General features: G+C 39.8%; 3 protein-coding genes across 5 annotated transcripts; 1 reads left to right on the forward strand and 2 right to left on the reverse strand.

The window, feature by feature from the left end:
- Window positions 1-472: 472 nt before the first annotated feature.
- Window positions 473-4,699, forward strand: elovl1a (ELOVL fatty acid elongase 1a). 2 transcript variants are annotated; one of them, XM_080033488.1, is made up of 8 exons: window positions 473-792; window positions 1,498-1,606; window positions 2,061-2,251; window positions 2,351-2,431; window positions 2,635-2,691; window positions 2,811-2,916; window positions 3,163-3,302; window positions 3,393-4,699. In XM_080033488.1, exons 2-8 carry the CDS (start codon window positions 1,546-1,548, stop codon window positions 3,699-3,701), a joined length of 945 nt encoding a protein of 314 aa, XP_079889614.1. In that variant the 5' UTR covers window positions 473-792; window positions 1,498-1,545; the 3' UTR covers window positions 3,702-4,699. The 2 variants fall into 2 exon arrangements, with proteins under 2 accessions (XP_079889614.1, XP_079889613.1); XM_080033487.1 differs by having other exon boundaries at window positions 1,514-1,606.
- Window positions 4,700-7,296: 2,597 nt separating this feature from the next.
- cdc20 (cell division cycle 20 homolog) lies at window positions 7,297-11,254 on the reverse strand. 2 transcript variants are annotated; one of them, XM_080034214.1, is made up of 11 exons: window positions 11,195-11,254; window positions 10,758-10,968; window positions 10,510-10,661; window positions 10,327-10,423; window positions 9,652-9,780; window positions 9,262-9,458; window positions 9,064-9,158; window positions 8,745-8,970; window positions 8,067-8,192; window positions 7,845-7,962; window positions 7,297-7,728 (listed from the first exon to the last, which is right to left on the reverse strand). In XM_080034214.1, the coding sequence occupies exons 2-11, from the start codon at window positions 10,945-10,947 to the stop codon at window positions 7,550-7,552; spliced, it is 1,509 nt and encodes a 502-aa protein (XP_079890340.1). In that variant the 5' UTR covers window positions 10,948-10,968; window positions 11,195-11,254; the 3' UTR covers window positions 7,297-7,549. The 2 variants fall into 2 exon arrangements, with proteins under 2 accessions (XP_079890340.1, XP_079890341.1); XM_080034215.1 differs by having other exon boundaries at window positions 10,758-10,965; window positions 11,195-11,230.
- A 2,109-nt stretch (window positions 11,255-13,363) lies between these two features.
- LOC307255836 (uncharacterized protein) lies at window positions 13,364-16,114 on the reverse strand. The gene is made up of 6 exons (XM_080034637.1): window positions 15,889-16,114; window positions 14,953-15,143; window positions 14,594-14,851; window positions 14,045-14,146; window positions 13,762-13,779; window positions 13,364-13,498 (listed from the first exon to the last, which is right to left on the reverse strand). The coding sequence occupies exons 3-6, from the start codon at window positions 14,625-14,627 to the stop codon at window positions 13,413-13,415; spliced, it is 240 nt and encodes a 79-aa protein (XP_079890763.1). The 5' UTR covers window positions 14,628-14,851; window positions 14,953-15,143; window positions 15,889-16,114; the 3' UTR covers window positions 13,364-13,412.
- Window positions 16,115-17,176: the final 1,062 nt, after the last annotated feature.

Consider the following 17,176-nt stretch of genomic DNA (forward strand, 5'->3'; position numbering starts at 1 on the left):
CGCTGTGGGCCAACGCTATAAGGGATGGGCAACATTAGATGTGACGTTAGGTTCTTGATTGTTTGATATCAGATTTCACCTTTAGCCTGAATCAAGTTGAAGTAGCATTTTTGAAAATGTTCTAAATGAAATGATCACATTTTTGGGCACAAGTGGCATCTTTGCTTTCAAACTATTCACCTATCATTCCTTTTTGAAGCTTGTTTCTTTTACTTTTTTAGTTAATTGTGACATATTGATTTTTATATGTCCCATAAAGTTGTAGTTTTTTCTTATTAATATTTCTTGTTGTCCAACAGTGAACCCATTCAACCCCAGGGTTTGTAAGTGTGTGTCCCCTTCACATTCACATTGATGAGACAGTCCAATCACAAACAGGCTGAGTGAGGACAAAAAGGTGGAGCTTAGCATTGAAACAGGGTGTGGTCCTGAAACTAGCAAGCCCTGTAGTAGTGCCGGTGTATAATTGAGTTGAATGATCACAGTTCCATAGTCAACCTTGCTTGCCTCACACCATCTCCGGCTTACTTTCCCTGCCAGCCTTCCCCTCTCCACTTGATACCTGTGAGACGCTCGGCTATCTAAGTTGGGGTTTCCAGTGCCAATATCAAACTGGTTGAGGACAGCTGGAGGCTACCAACCACGAAATAGCTTTGCATGTGTCTGTTTTTTTGTTATTTATTTAACCCGATCACTCTCCACCGGTGTTGCTGATCTGTTTCAGTGCTGCCTGCCTTGGCTGTGCAGCTGCTTCCCCCACAAACAGGAGTGCTGAGAGCTTGTGCTCAACAGGTGAGACACTTTTTACAAGTATTTTTGACGTTTCAGGGATCTAAATATCATGTGTATCTGTGTGGCTTGTCTCTCATTTAAGGGCATGTTTCTTTTTAGTCAACTGTGGTCAGACCAGGGTCATCTTTTTGTCCTCCATTTCATCGCACAATACAGTCTGTCTGGATAAGAAGAAGACACATTAACATTGCTGCTTTTAATAAAGTATGTGTTTTGTGGTGTCCTTCCCCTGCCTGGAAATCCCTGATGAGCTCATATCTTGGTAGCTCCTTTGGTTGGCTAAGCTGTTTGTAAGGGCCAAGTTCTTTGCCTCACCTGTTTGACTTGCTCTGTTAGTCAGCAGGAGAGTATTTCTTTGTATGAGGCTGACAACAGAACTCAGATGTTTCACAATCCTTCCTAAATCAATCATTTTTGACTGTAAATCAAATAAAGCCCTTTTCTTTCAAACAAATTAGCAACTGGGATTTTTTTTTAGCCTACATGCTACACTTTGGATTTGGTAGGGAAGGGAGCTCCTGGTACAGGTTTCCCTGTGTTTCTCAAAGGTTGTACACAAAGGGGCACTCGGAGAGGATGTTTGATGAGTCTGTGCAGCTGTCTCCTGTTTGTTCAGTCAGTGGACTGGTCACTTTGTAGCTCACCTACACAGCCCAACTCGCTATCGGCACCATTTTATCTTTCATTGTTTCTGACTATTTTTAGTTTTTCTTCTTTCCAGGTGTTCAATAGGAAGACAAGCAAGCAGCCACCATGCTGCGAGAAGCTGCATCAAACATTCTACAATTCCACAATTTTCTAAAGTCGGGAGTTGGTAAGGGTCTTTTTGTCTCTGTTTACACCACTGCTTTGTTAAAGCATGGATTATACTGTCGTGAAAATTCTTCAGTTCACGTTTTAACCTCATTCTAGCTCTAAAGGAGCCAGGCTTGGGCTTAGAATCTATCTAAGGAGACAAGACTTTAGCTATACAGCTGACCTCATAGTATTTCCTAACAGGCGACAAATCTGAACTATGGTTGAGAAATAGGCAGACACATATGACGGGCAATAAGTGTAATATTCATCATTAATATTAACTATCTTTTACACAGAAAATTCCTTTACCGATAAAACAATCACACCGCATCATAAAATGTGGTGTAACAAACATTTCTACTTTTGTTTTGCTAAATCTGTGTAAACTTTTACCATCCCAGATAGTTGTGTGTGTCCACCACTGAAATGCTGAGACAATGAGACTGTATGTGTGTTTTTGTTCTCCCCAGATGTTCGAATCAGTGACTACCCGCTGATGGGGGAACCCGTCAAGATGACCTGTATCCTGATAGGCTACGTCATCTTGGCGGTGTACACCGGACCTCGCCTGATGGCAGGCCGTAAGCCAATGCGTCTCAACACAGCCATGATCATCTACAACCTAAGCATGGTTTTACTGAATGCCTTCATAGTATATGAGGTAAACAAAATGGTTGACAAACTGTCTTATTTGCTGATTATTTCTTCATAAACCAAAATTAATGTGAAATTTTTTTGTGTGTGTGTGTGTGATGCTTAGTTCTTGATGTCTGGATGGGCCACCACCTTTACGTGGAGGTGTGACCTCATCGACACCTCAACTACCCCACAGGGTCTACGGGTAAGTTGGTAAATTATTCATCATTTCCTCAACAGAGGGCAGAGGAGCTCCTTCTATACATGAAATGATCCACTTTATTCAACCTGTTGTGTCCTGAATAAAAAACGTTTGCCGACATTTAGGTCGAGATGAAAAATAAACATTGGGGGCTGTTGACCATTGTCCGCAGATATATTTTACTTTTTTCTTTTCTTGACCCCCAGATGGTTCGTGTGGCCTGGTTATTTTATATTTCCAAATTCATCGAACTAATGGACACAGTAAGGGCATTTTCTCATCTCTCCAAAAACATGTTTTATTGTGCACAGCACTTGTAAACTTTACCCTGCTCTGCTTTCTTTAAACATGTAAACTTTACCCTGCTCTGCTTTCTTTAAAGGCATTCTTCGTGCTGAGGAAGAAACAAAGCCAGATCACATTTCTCCATGTATTCCATCACTCGTTCATGCCCTGGACATGGTGGTGGGGCATCACCGGAACTCCTGGTGAGTCAACTCTGCATGATATCGGTGCAAAACACTTCATACGAATAAAGGCAGGATATTAGCCCTAAATGTGGCATAGCAAAATCCCCAAAATATCAATCATAAGTACAAGGCCAAATTGCCTACCGCTTTTGTTTAAAGATGGTGCAAGAATTAACAAAAACTGAAAGTTCCTTGGAGCACCTTTTTAAACAAACTTTTAAAACATCACTTCATCATCAATTCCTGTGTTTTCCCCCGCTTCAGGTGGAGGAATGGGCTCCTTCCACGCCATGGTGAACTCAGCCGTCCATGTTATCATGTACTTCTACTACGGACTCTCTGCTGCAGGACCTCGCTTTCAGAAATTCCTTTGGTGGAAGAAGTACATGACCGCCATCCAGCTGGTATGTCCCTGATTCTCCATGCATGATGATTCGCATATTTGATTACAGAATTTCCTGTTTTAGTAACAGTCCATCCTTGTGGTTTTGCAGACCCAGTTTGTCCTGGTTTCCGTCCACATCAGCCAGTACTACTTCATGGAAAAGTGTGACTACCAGAACCGCCTTTGGATCGCCCTCATTTGGATGTATGGCGTCTTCTTCTTCATCCTTTTCTCCAACTTTTGGCTCCAGGCCTACATTAAGGGCAAGCGGCTCCCTGTCTCAGAGGACAAGCCAAAACAGAACGGCTCCACCAGTGAGCCCATCACTGTGGTGGCCAACGGGAAACACGTGGAGAACGGGAATGGGCACCACTACACTAACGGCAAACTCCTCCTGGGCAAAGTAAAGGAAATCTAACTCTGTGACTCTGTACATGAGAAGGAGGCATACAATATGAATATGAACACCTTGAATATGTCATTAATCCTTGATATCTATAAGCATATTGGAACGGCGCAGATTTCAAAATGCTTCTTCTAAACTATGTTTCTTTGATAAGCTTTGTTTTCCTTCTGCACACTCGTTGGGATATGGAATGGCATGTTGGGTTTTGTCTCAACTAACACATTGTGGCTGTTAGTTGTTGCGAACTATAAACTGTGATGGACACTGTACGACGTTTGGTGCGCGTGTTCTCACTGGTAGTATTCTTCAACTCAGGCTTGACCCACACAAGCCTGACTGTCTTCTCTTTCTTTTCGGCCATTCGAATCTGTGGGGGACAGACAGACAGACAGACTGACTGTCTTGACCCTTGCTGCTTGGGAGTATCACACAATTTCCAGGCTAGCACATATCTAATCTAAATGAACAAAATTACAAAGTTTTCATTGTAAATGTCACATATTTAGTTTGTCTGTTTTTTTTATTTATCTTATGAAATAAAACACATTTTAGATTTAGATAAAGGTCTGTGTCATTTGGAAAGCTGTATGGTGTGCACATTGTAAGAAACATGCCACACCTAAATTTTTCAATTTTAAGAATTGTGGAAAATAAATGTTATACTGTATATTATAGTATTGATGCATTTTGCATTTTGTTTTTGTATTTTTAGGAAGTGATACTGCGACACGTTTTCATTCATGTTAATCCATTCTGAGCATTTACATTAAGTAAATAGAACCTACCAGTAGTGTTTTTACTGTTGATGTTAACACCTGTGCTCTGATGACAGTGGAAGGATGATCACGTTTTGAAACACTGCAAAGCCTTTTTAGAATAGGATCTGATATTTGCCAGAAAGGTACATAAAAAAAGTGGTTAAGGTGTCTCCAGGAGCTGTTATGTCAGGATTAACCCAAACAATGTTCAAAAGAATAAACTTTTTCTGACTTAAACAGAAATAAATACTCTTTAAATGTTTTGTAAATTTGTTTCAAAATGTGTAACCTATAGATTCAATAATTGTATACACAATGTGGGTCCAAATATTATAATCAAGGCCCAATGAAAGACGCACACACTTTCAGCCAAAAAGGAAAAACATAAAAAATCATTTGTAGTCCTTCATCCTCTTAGACAGCATTGCACTGGTGAATATGCAGCAGTCAAAGCAGAGGTTTGCAACCTATTATGGTGATCCTTTTCACCTTATTCATTTTGTTCCGCCATAACACAACATGGAATTATTGCATTGAAACATTTGTCCTGTGGTTTGATGTTGGCCTAATAATTTAATTTTCATTTTCATTTCATTTAACTTTTATTTATCCTCGAGAGACCAATTGAGGGGTGACCCTCATTTTCAATGGTGTCGAGTTCAAACAAATTCCAAGGAAAAACAACAATGCATACACAATATTCAACGCAAATACATCAAATACACAACAACAGGTGAAGAGAAGAAAAAAAACAAAAAAACAATTGAAACATTTACATAGTGGTGAAGAGTGGCAGCAATTAAAATGAAATTAAATGGGTGAAAGTACAATATAGCCTAATTAAAACAGTTACAGGTAGAGTTTGGCAGATTTAAGATAGTTTGTTTAAATTGATTAAAGGATATGAAGGTATTTAGTTTAATTTGTTGCTGTAAGTTGTTCCAGGAGTCGGGGGCACTGAAGCTAAAAGCTGTCTTTCCCAGCTCAGACCGGGCTTGTGGGACATAAAGCATGAGCATGTCAGTGGAGCGGGTCTGATAAAGCCCATCTGAAATTTTTTTGAATGAAATGAGAGGGAGGTATGAGGAAGAATCCTAAAAACATGTTCAAGGGTATTCTTCTTTTGGATTTGAATAGTTTTTAATTTGGATAAACTCATCCGACTGCTAGAAATGTGAATGTGCATAAATGCGTATTACTTGATTATGCCAGATCAACGACAGTCAAGGCCTTAGCCAACCAATATAATAAAAATGAATTACAAATGGATCAAATAAAATAAAATGGCACAGGAGACATGGAAGATAATGTTTATCACTGTCAGGGATTTTCTTAAACCATCAATGTGCCATTGGTTTTGTGTCAAGGAAATACCAACACCTCATTCTTTGCAAGCAAAAAGGCCTTCTAAGAGTTATTCACTAAACTGGACTTCATTACTCTGTCAAAATGAGCACAATGTCAACTAAAGTTCACCCCAAGCAGATGTAAAATCTGCCTGACGCATAAGCTTCATCATCATGAAGCGCTCTGGGAGTGAATAGACTGTAAAAAAAATGGTTGAATGTGCCAGATTGCTTCCAAGCATACACTGTGGTATCGAAATTATCATTGTTTTCATCATTATCTATGCTGCTGCGGCAGTACTGCAATGTTTCTACATTCGCCAACATAATGGAATGCAATCACACCGAGATTATTGCCTTTATCACCATTCATGGAAGCTTATGACTTCTCTTTAAATGTCATTCTGAAAACCATATCTTAAAGTGCTCTGAGATTGTTAATTCTTGCAGCCCTTTTAAACAAAAGCAGTAGTGTTTTACTACACCAGCAGTTGTTCCTGGGTCAGCCTATCCATGACAGAGGTGTTAATTAAAACTATATAAAAATAGCATTTTTAGACCCGATGGTCTTGTTTGCTGTAACATGTCATTTATGATCAGAGGAAAAAATTTGACTTTCAGAAATATTTAAAAGTGCCGCATAGCACCTTGATGAGAAGCTCTATTATTCATAGTCCACTTGCACGTGACCCATATGTACATCGCACTGTAGCACATTTTCCCGTGTATCCCCTTCAACATGCAGCAGCAGCAGTGTTTGTCACATTTACATTAACTGAAGTGGTAGATGATCCAATGCATTTCTTGCTGTAATTAATTAGTAAACTCCTTTTAGATACTGGATGTATGGCAGTAATCCCAGCTGCCTACAGTCAGATAATCCCATCCCCTGTACCCTGAGTTTACCCTGCTGCCATCAGGGCGCAGATACAGGCTTCCACCTTGCCGAAATAACCGGTGGAAGAAATCATTTATGCCTGCTGCCATCAGTCTGATCAATGACCACATGTAAATATGTGATCTGTTTGTGTTATTTGTTGTCTTATATGTTATATGTTTGCCATCTTTTTATACTGCTGGCTGTACAACAAATTGCCCCTCGGGGATAATAAAGATACCTTGAATCAGTAAACCCAATTCTGGCAACAAAAATAATAGAAGTGATTTATTTTGGCAATTTGCACTAAAAAACTATTTTGAGCAGTAGAAATGTGACAAGCTGAATTGTATATCGTTAGACTTAAGGTTATCCACAGTAGTAGACGGTTATGTTATACCTCAGACACAGTGACCGCTACAGGAGTTTTCTACAGAATTCTCAAACAGGTGCATTTTGAACCTGCAGCTTCTGACAAAGCGATGGCGTTCAAGTGATCATGTGATACCGACCAAGACAACCAATTAACTTGTCCTAGCCCTACAGTTCACAACATGGCACTACTAATACATGTAAATGAATTTACAGAAGCAGAGATGGTCAAACCATTTATTTAAAACCCAGTTCATGGTAAACAATGACTATAAAATAAAAGCAAAGTAAGGGTCATGAATACATTTAAAACAGTACAGCTTAAAAGCCAACACTCTGAACTTCACCACTTTAGAGGGCCTTTATTAAGATTTGAGACTAAACCCATTAAATCACCATGAGTATTAAGTTCCCGTTGATTAAACACCATGTTGAAATCTTTATTGTGGATTAAATAAAACATTTGTACACAACTTCATTTAGCATACATTTTTAAAAAATAGCAAATTATCTGATAGACTGATGAATGGCACTGCTAGCTTGTAGAGCCAGCCTCTCTTTGGCCTTCTTCTTAACAGGATCAACTTCGAAGCTATTCCACATACGAATAGTTTCGTCTCCAGCTACAGTTGCAATTGTAGAGCAGTCTGGGCTTAGAACCATACTGAGCACCCTCTCCTCGTGGCCTGAAATAAAAAAGCATTAATATGTTTAGACCAGCAGAAAGCATTGAGCGCAGGTGTTTCAAGTTCACTGAATATTTCCCTTAGAGTAAATCCATGTGTGAACAGAGACTACTTACCATGAAGCTCTGCAACCTTTGAAAGAGATGGGTACTTCCAGATAGCGACGCTGTTGTGGGCATAGCCATGGCCTGAGACCAGCTCCTTGTAGTTTGGGGCAAAAACCAGCGACGAGATCTGAGAAGCAAAGTTATCGTGTGGGGATGTGTGAAGACTGGTGCGGTCACCTTCAAAACTGTGAATAACCATTGAAAGCGACAGGTCTGGAAGTGGGTAGTTACCTGCGACTCTGTGTCAACTGAACTCATGCAGGAGCCACTGTTTACGTTCCAGATGCGGATGTGACGGTCACTGGTACCACCTCCAGACGCGAGGATGTTTGGCTGCCACGGACACCAGGCTAAAGCCTAGCATAAACATTTTTAAAAAAGTACATAGTATTTACACTCTATCCCATCAGTTTCTAAAATGTCAAAGAGGCATCATTTAAGAAAATCTTTGTCTGGAAGGATATGAAACTACTAGGGGTGAAAACATGTGGCCAGTCAGTAGACTATAAACATTTAGGGAAAAGTTGTTTAAATTTTATTGAAGTTTTTGGAGAGATGACACGAGAAACTAGTCTGAAAACGTATGTGTGCGTTTCAGGGCTGCCACACTCGGCTCCCACACAGCAGAGCACCGCAGTGAAAGATAACTTTAAGATTAACATTACCCAAGTAGAAGTGAATTAGGCGCTTGTAGTTACCAAGTAACTGCAATAAAACCTTTGCAATTTAAATGCCAAAATTGTTTATCAATACACCTGTTCAACATGCATAGACATGAAACACTCCACCAACCTACAGCACGGTCAAAAATCTTTTTTTTATTTTTAAACAAGTACACAGTAAAAAAAATGGTGGTGTCTATTTGTTTAAAATTATTCGGAATTGTGCACACCTCTAGAAGCTACTCACCTTGACAGCTCCTTGATGTTCACTCCAGCAGTGCACCGACTTGTTGCGTGCACCTCCCGGAGGAGGCCATACATACACCAAGTTGTCATTGCCCCCACTGGCCAGGTATCGACCATCAGGGGACCAGTGCAGCCCACACACCTCCTGTGAGTGACCAGCGAGCGTGCAGATGAGATGCTCTGCCACCCTCACATCATGATGGTGAATGTTTCCCGATCTGGAGCCACTACAAGGAGAGAGAAACATTACTTTTTGCATCCAATAAGCATAGAACCTGAACACCAAGTTTGTCTTGTGTCAAGAGATGAGGAAACTGTACCTGGAGAGAACGTGGTCATTCCAAGATAGGCTAGAAACCCTAGCCGTGTGGCCGGTCATGGTGCGTAAACACTTCTTGTGTTCAACGTCCCACAGCTACGTGAACAAAAATGTACCATTAAGATAAATAGGAAGCAATTATTTGAGTGTGGTGTGTCCTCAGGAACTAAAAGTTGGTGTGTTCATCAGAAACACTGACCTGGACTTTGCAGTCACTGGTGCCGACGGCAAGGTAGTGTCCCTCTTTGGTCCAGGAAAGTGAGCAGATGTAGTCTTCCGGATTCTCCAAATGCAGGAGAAGATTGATGTCTCCTTGAGTTGCATCCCACAGGTAAACACACCCATGAAGTGCAACTGCCAGAAAGTTTTGACTGCTCCAGTCTAGTAGATTCAAATCTGGAAAAAGAGGGACAAAATGAAATACTTGTAGGTGTACAGGAGTATTCTTTAGCATTTGGGTCAAATGTGTACATATGAAATTTTTATATTTTAGTGTGCAAGACCTTATGTTGCCATTAAAGTGATCATATCCATCCTAGTGGGCCGTGTAAATCAAAGAAACATTGCAGTTAAATCAAAATAGACTTACAGAAATCATTTCGAAGTTCAGGAGCGTCCAGGATTCTGGAAGGATTTGAATTTATGTATCTGGTCGTCTTTTTGTGAGAGGCAGGAGTTGACCCCTGACTGTAGAGGACTTTCAAGTTGTTTTGGTAGCCTTTAAAAGCAGATGAAAAATTAAATTAAATGTTTGTGTTACACTTGGGAATAGTTCAATTTTTTAATTCTTAATGTTGCCTCTCTGGCACAAGAAAAGGCAACCCTGCATGCATTTTTTATATATAATTTCTAACCCTTATCTGCATGTCTTACCCATCTCTGCCCCATTACACCTCCTAAAATATATATTTTTTTAATGCACAGTTAGTGGAGCGGTTTCGCTGCCTTTTACTGTGCTCGAGTGGGGCAAAATGCAAACAATTTAAAATGTTGAACTATTCCTCACTGTCCATATGGGTCGGATACACAGACTATAGGCTCCGTAAAAGACCATGTTGTTAGTTAGAAGCTACAGTGGGCCCACGTACTTCTGTTTACATACCAGTTAACATGGTCTGCGTTGTGTATTAACGCCAGTTTTTTTTTCCTTTTGCTATATATAGCCTCACTTTTCCGCCACACACACACACTTAAAATATAATATATATATATTTTTTTCGTGTTCACCAGAATCGCTGACTCCACCTCATGTAGACATCATTACCTTCCGGAGCATTGAGCGGCTTCCCTCCCAGGTGCAGGATTTTCGCATCCTCAATGTTGTATCCGTTTATTGACATGGCCCAGGCTTTTTGGGTTTCCTGAGTGAGAAAGACAGCCCTGATCAATATAATTATTTAGTTCTTCTTAAGGGGACATAAAAGGGGATGGATCAAGAACAACATACCGAAGCTGCCCGATCGCTTGCTGTGTTGCTCGTGTCCATATTATCATTCTCTTTAGTGATCAGAAAACTTGCAACATCCATTTGTTTGCTGTTTCTAACGGGAATGAAGCGGTCGCCCCCCATCTTAGAGGGTGATGGTTTTTTGGTTTTGCCTATGGAAAAATAAATATGTCAGTATATCACATTTGTATATGACTGCAACAATGTGTTTTGTCTTAAGGTGCATGAATGCGATGGAAGCACATTACCTGGAGTTTTGCTCGGTGTTTTTGATGAACTCAGCGACACATTGGCGGTCTTCCCCGGCGACAATCCGTTCACGGCGGATGTGTTCGATGAGCTGGCTTTTCTCTGCCACCTCGCCATGGGAGCGTTTGTGATGGGCATGTCCAGCTTCAGGATACTGTGGATATCGTTCTCAAACCCAAACTGCGCCATTCTGTCCAGGGGTTCACACTACTTTAAGGCAAACAAAAACAGGGCGTTTTATCGATGTAAAACAGTATCGGGATAGCTTGTATGTCTTAAATTAAAGTAAACAAGCACACGTCGCCGTTAGGTTCAGTTGCATTAGCCACTTCAAAAGTTGAATTATACTACTGTTATGTCGAGCTAAAATAAAACGCCGCTTATTAACTGTATTAAAAGGCTGCATGTAATGTCTAAAGCAACAAAATAACCTCACCTCTTCCAGAAAAACGTGTTACACGCTGCAGCAACTCCTACGTTTGGTTTCTCTCTATTGTCTCTTCAGATTTTGAATTTCGTGTTGATGACGCGATACGTCTTAAATGCCAGAAAGCGCTGCTGCAATTGGTTCGTTGGAGCAGCTGCCGTGGCAGGGCAATGCTATGGTTACGTTTACGAATGCGTGTATGTGATTGGTGGAAGAAACCTAAACCATGGACCTATTATAAAAGCTTTAAACCCATAGTCCATGCTTTAAACCCCGCCTCCAAACCCTTTATCGCCATCTACTGACCAATGGATGATATTTAAAATGTGATGGTGTAAAAAACAGAAATATTAAAAATATACATATAATATGGGGCATTAGCATTGACTGTATAAAAGAAGCGCAATAGTCATAATTTTCTGTATAAAAGAAGCGCAATAGTCATAATTTTCTGAAGAAAGATGTAACGTCGCTTCACTTGATCAATTGATATTTATATAATAGTATAACAAGTATTGTATTGGATCACTTTAAGGTTTAGGAATAGGCCGCACATTCTCACAGAAGAAAAAAACCTGGGCTGGTCAACAAAGACATCCAATAAACAAAATTAAAAAGTCTAGACCAAGCCTAATATAGTTGGTGTTGCATAGGCTACTATAGTATGAAAAGCATGCAGATCCATTCATAATTCAGTTACCCTGGATTTATAAATTCAAAAGAGCCATATATCTTTGAGGAATTCAAAGATTTCTTTAAACAAACGGTTGAGCCATTCACTGCCCTCTGAAAAACAAGCATTTTTTTTTTTACATCAAAAATTACAGTTAGATCGACTTTAAAGTAATAATGCTGCTCCTATTAGATTCTCTGCTGTCCTGTTATTAAAATGCTCTTCTAAAATCATGGATGTTGTCCTGACATATATATTTGTTTATTTGCCCATGTAATAAGATTAATGGGACTCCATTATTGATTAGGTGTACATCTCACCTCATGTGTAATATGGATGTTGTGATTGAATTCTAAAACATCCTCAAAGCCCACATACTGTATATATTTAAGGTTATGGTTTGGATATAATTTTAATCAATACACCCAGAATTCCTTGTTGAATAACACAGAGTCTAAGGAAAAGACATCTGTGTGAATAAACAACGACTTTACTAGTCTTGCACAGCTAGACAACACTATAGTTAGTATATCAGTATACAATTACATACCAACCAAAATTCCTGAAATGAAATAAATGGGATTTTATCCTGTGAGAGGATTAACATTGGTTTTCTTTTTTTCCTGGAGACTTGAGTCGAATGTCAAATATTTTAACTTCTGAGCCGTCAAGACAATCTAAACATTTTCAAAAACTAATGAAGTTCAAAATTATTTGCTACTTCCCCGATTACTAACCATCTCATCAATATTTTCTGGGGTATAGAACACTAATCAAAAGCACTAGTTATCAAATGCTTCCTGTTAATTTGTTGTGTGACAGGCTGAGCTACACAAGCAGCAGTGACAAAAACAACATGTCATGAAAGTATCTTTAATTTAACTTTTTTATTTTTCATGAATAGGGAGACAGTCACGACAATTTACAGTATCAACAAATAATAATTTAACCATAAGGAAGTTATCTCACACCAAACAGCACAGCACAATCAGACTTTTTGGATAACGGAGAACACTCAGTCCATCTAGTGTTTGGCACAGTTTCACTGTGATTGGTCCTTCAACAAAGCAGAAGTGTTGATTTCAGCAGGGCTTTATCACCAGACTAATACGTTTTTGACACTTTCATTCTTAACTTGCATTAGAAACTGTCTTCCCTGAATAGCTTATTCCAGAAATTATGACTGGTTAGAAACTCTGCCCCTCATCAGTTTTTAAGTGTTCAAAAATAAACTTTTACATTGCGGCAGGCAATGAGTATATTTCCATTTTGTGTGCGCGTGCACGCATATGTGTGTGTGTGTGTGTGTGTGTGTGTATGTAAAATTAAAGCACCATTGTAAAGTGAGATACATCATTAAAGTGCAAAATAATGTACAAAATTCAGACACATTTTCAGTAGAAGGTTGGTACATTAGCAAAGCTTTGGTTCCACTCATCGACCAAAACTGTATATACACAGAAGTAAAGTGTTCAAGCAGTATGTGGGCATTAAACAGTAAAAATGGAGTATAGAGCTACAACATGAGCCTGGTAAATTTGCTGGAGTTTTGTGTTATAAGGCACGGTAATCAAAGGCCTTTGTCTCTGGAGCAGCTTCAGTCATATCTTTGGGGTAGTGTATAATTGAGCCAACAACACCTGCAATTGGATAAATGAGAAGAGATTATGCTGACATCCATGACAGAAAAAAACACATGCTAATATAATGAGCCACACAGTCCCAATCAAAGAATCCTGATATGAAGCCATAATATCAGGTATTTACCTAATAAACCAGCTGACCTGGCAATAAAGTCATAATAAAAGTGAGGTCATACTGTATATGGATGGACAAAATCACATGAATGACAAAGTCTAAAGAGGCTAAAGAGAAAGTAAAAGGATTGTTGTTATCGTCTTACCTCCAGGGAGCCTGGAACCTAGGCAGAGAGAGGGAGAAAGACAAAACACATGTCTATGCTTTACATTGCGAGTATGGGGCTCCATACCAAAATCATGTGACAGGATACGTTTTAAAACAAAGCAAAGCTATGTTGCACTTGAAGAGGGTGAATGAGATATTGAATTATAGCTGACGTAGAGAGTAAAGAGTTTCTGCTGTTTGCTGACAATAACACTGTATTCAGGGGAGTACAACTTGTTTTATCATTATCCAATTAGAAATTAAAAATCTTATTTACTCACCTTGTATTTTGGAGAGGAGAAGGCTGATTATGATTAGTCCTGTAAGCACCAGGAATGCCAAGACTGGGATCAGAATCATAGGAGTCAGAGGAGTTCCTGGAACTAAAAACACATTGCAAACATTGTTCACTGACACACGTCAACAGGTCACTGTTAAATGTATATATACTGTATGCGAAGTGACGTGTTACAATCACAAGAGCAAGCGGATGATCTACTTCAGTATAAGCCTTTCATTTGTTAGCGCCCATTCTGTCATATGACAGACAGTCAAATGCTTTCAACCGCCTACACAATGCACAGCCACTAGCGGTTTCAGGCTTTCATCCCCCATTTGTTTAACCGTGGATGTTGTCATTACTACCAGAGGAGTAAAGCTATGGACCCAGAAAAATATTCTGATTAATCGCTTTTCAATAACATATCAGTGAGAAAAACGGTTACTGAATACTGTAGGGGTCCTGCCTTAGAATAAAAGCACCTGATCATCCATGTCACACGCACACAAGTAATATTAGCCTACTCAAAAGCAAGAAAGAAAGGGTTTACCTGACTGTTCCTGGGACAGCCTTAGTTCTCTCATTAGCTTAATGCATGCCTCCCCAAGGCGGGTCCTCTCAGTCTTTGTGTGCTGCGCATCCTGGTCCAACAACACTTTGAGGGGCAGTGCCCCTGGCACATGGGCTGTCCATGTGTCAGTGTGGTCCAGAGTCAGATAGACTTTCCCATCACAGAACACACGGTCGCTCCAGTGCAGCCGAGACCCCTCCAGGATGCATTCACGAGAACGGAGGACAGTGTGGTTTCCTATAGCGAGTGAGATAAATGCTATCAAATGACTGACTGACTCACATGAGACCATTTGTTTCATAACATTCATTACCGGTCCAAAATCCAGATTGTCTTACTCAAAACTGAAGTCTGGTCTACACTGATAAGAATTGGAAGAAGTGCATCTGGTGACACGGTTTGGATAATGGCCTCAGCTTCCTGGCTCGTGCCAGTGAGGGAGACTCCATTGAGAAGCACCTGTTTCACGACCCGCTGAGTGCCTGAGTGCCCACCACTCCCCACAGCTGCACCTGAACTATAGTGGCATCTGATGGGAGACAACCAAAACACATACATGTACAGTGAAGAGGAGAGAAACTCCAAAAGGTTACAGTATGTTTTCATGTAATGTAACAGGAGACGCTAAATAGGCTGAAGTGTGACCTCAGCATAAAATACTAAAATCTCTTATGCAAGTAAAAGTAAAACTGTATTCTAACTGAATAACCAAAAGTAAAGCACTCAGTGATGATCTCCCAGTGTGTTAGATCATTAATGCTTTCACATCATTTTAATGTTGTAGGCCTAATATTGGTCCAACTAGCCCACTTGAAATGTTAGGTAGTTTTTACTTTCACAATGCAATGCCTATGTTGCATTTTTAATATGTAAGCCTAATAGTAAATTATTGCAACTGACAACAGCTGTATTTGGTGAAGTGATATAGGGAGTGGCTTCAAAATAATCAGTTTCCTTCTGTATATAGCCTAGGTGGATGATCATTAACTTGAATATGATGCAATGGAATGCAACGTCACATTGTAAATCAGAAACCGAAAGAAAAATAATGGATTTATTGCATGGCTATTGTTGACATTGTGTAGGTGTAGTAGGCTATGCCTATAATACTTTTGTAAGACAGTTTAACAGGTGAAAAATAGGCCTATGTGTTTCAAAGACTAAACAGAGTTAACAGTGCCGTTTTTTTTAAAGATTTAAGAGTAAGATAGGCTATGTTTTCTTGACTTAGCTATCAGGGAAAGCAATACAATGTAGAGAGACAAGCCGCTTACCTACAGGCGCAGAAACACTCAGGGATACTTCGCTTAACACGAGCACAAGTATGCGAAGAAAATGCATCTTGCTGGTTTTCGGCTTAAAATCCATCATCGTTCAAGCGTAAGAGAAGGACACCAGTCTCAAGAGTTATAAATAGCGAGGATTGTTTTAAACCATTTACGCGTAACCAGTGCACCAACACACCATCCTAGACAAGAGCCCAAACTAATACAAATACAACCAGACGCTCACGGACGACTTGAGACTCTCCTGCCCATCTATCTGCGAACCGCTGTGTGCTCTCCTATGTTTCGATTTTACGATCTGAGGAAGTTTAAATGCACAACCTTCTCGCTCCTGATTGGCTATTAGCTGCGTGGTCAGGGAGTTCCTCCTCACGCGCACATCCTGCATTTCAGCTGTAGGCCCTAGGCATGAAAGCAATAACATTAGGGTGATGTCAGTTATATTGGGCCATCAGGTAAAATGGGCCAGTTAAGGTGTTAGCCTCTCAGCTCTGTAAAAGTTAACAGTCAATATGTTAACAGACTACAAATGATTTCAAACTGTTGCCATGACAGTACCGGACATTTAACAATGTAGGCTATTTGATTAATCTATGGTAGGCCTACTGACGAAAACCCCCCAATAAGTGGCCTGGCATATCAACTCTTACTTGTAGGCTAAATGATGAGGTTGATAAATAAATAAATAAAAACAAATGTACATCTAAAAATAATGGTGCATACCACATATCCTGATGGCCTTCATCAGATATACTGCTGATATTTTGCTAGGTTAACAGAATTGTTCTCCTGCAGCTTTGCTCTCTTGCTGTGAGAAAATTGCAATGTCAATTTACTTGGTACTTGGTTTCAGTTTTGTTTTTGTAAATACCTTGGTTTCGTTCTGTATAGGCTAGGATGTAGCAGTAATGGTGATGGCAAATCACTGTTTGATTTACTATATTGTCAGGTTTGTTTGAGGCACCAGGTCTGGACAGCAAGTATACAGTATGTAGTTAGGCCTACTATTGCTCACTTGTCACTCACTATGCCTAGATAATCTGCCACTGTGTATTGCCTAGCCCAGTTATAAAACTGCGTGGGCTCGGAGTTATGGGTCAACAAAGAGAGGACACCATAAAACTCACCATATAGGTAGACGTTTTGTTTTGTCAATTTAGTTGTTGACCTATATAAACCCACACTGGGGCTCATGCTTTAACTGTGCCTGTTTAATATCCAGACCAAAAAAACATTATGTTGAAAGAATTAATAAGTAAATGTAACTGCTGTCTGC

The sequence above is a fragment of the Ammodytes marinus genome, assembly GCF_949987685.1.
Source record: "Ammodytes marinus genome assembly, chromosome: 9".
Taxonomy (NCBI): Eukaryota; Metazoa; Chordata; class Actinopteri; order Uranoscopiformes; family Ammodytidae; genus Ammodytes; species Ammodytes marinus.

What these genes read in the sequence shown, in the direction of transcription:
- elovl1a (XM_080033488.1), top strand. Translation starts at nt 1,546, where the DNA reads ATGCTGCGAGAAGCTGCATCAAACATTCTACAATTCCACAATTTTCTA. An exon ending in TCATCGAACTAATGGACACA is followed by an intron (nt 2,692 to 2,810) that starts GTAAGGGCATTT and finishes CTTTCTTTAAAG; the next exon opens with GCATTCTTCGTGCTGAGGAA. An exon ending in GGGCATCACCGGAACTCCTG is followed by an intron (nt 2,917 to 3,162) that starts GTGAGTCAACTC and finishes CCCCCGCTTCAG; the next exon opens with GTGGAGGAATGGGCTCCTTC.
- cdc20 (XM_080034214.1), bottom strand. Translation starts at nt 10,947, where the DNA reads ATGGCGCAGTTTGGGTTTGAGAACGATATCCACAGTATCCTGAAGCTG. An exon ending in CAAGCGATCGGGCAGCTTCG is followed by an intron (nt 10,424 to 10,509) that starts GTATGTTGTTCT and finishes TTTCTCACTCAG; the next exon opens with GAAACCCAAAAAGCCTGGGC. An exon ending in CAGTTGACACAGAGTCGCAG is followed by an intron (nt 7,963 to 8,066) that starts GTAACTACCCAC and finishes TTTGCTTCTCAG; the next exon opens with ATCTCGTCGCTGGTTTTTGC.
- LOC307255836 (XM_080034637.1), bottom strand. Translation starts at nt 14,627, where the DNA reads ATGAGAGAACTAAGGCTGTCCCAGGAACAGTCAG. An exon ending in GCTGTCCCAGGAACAGTCAG is followed by an intron (nt 14,147 to 14,593) that starts GTAAACCCTTTC and finishes ATGTGTTTTTAG; the next exon opens with TTCCAGGAACTCCTCTGACT.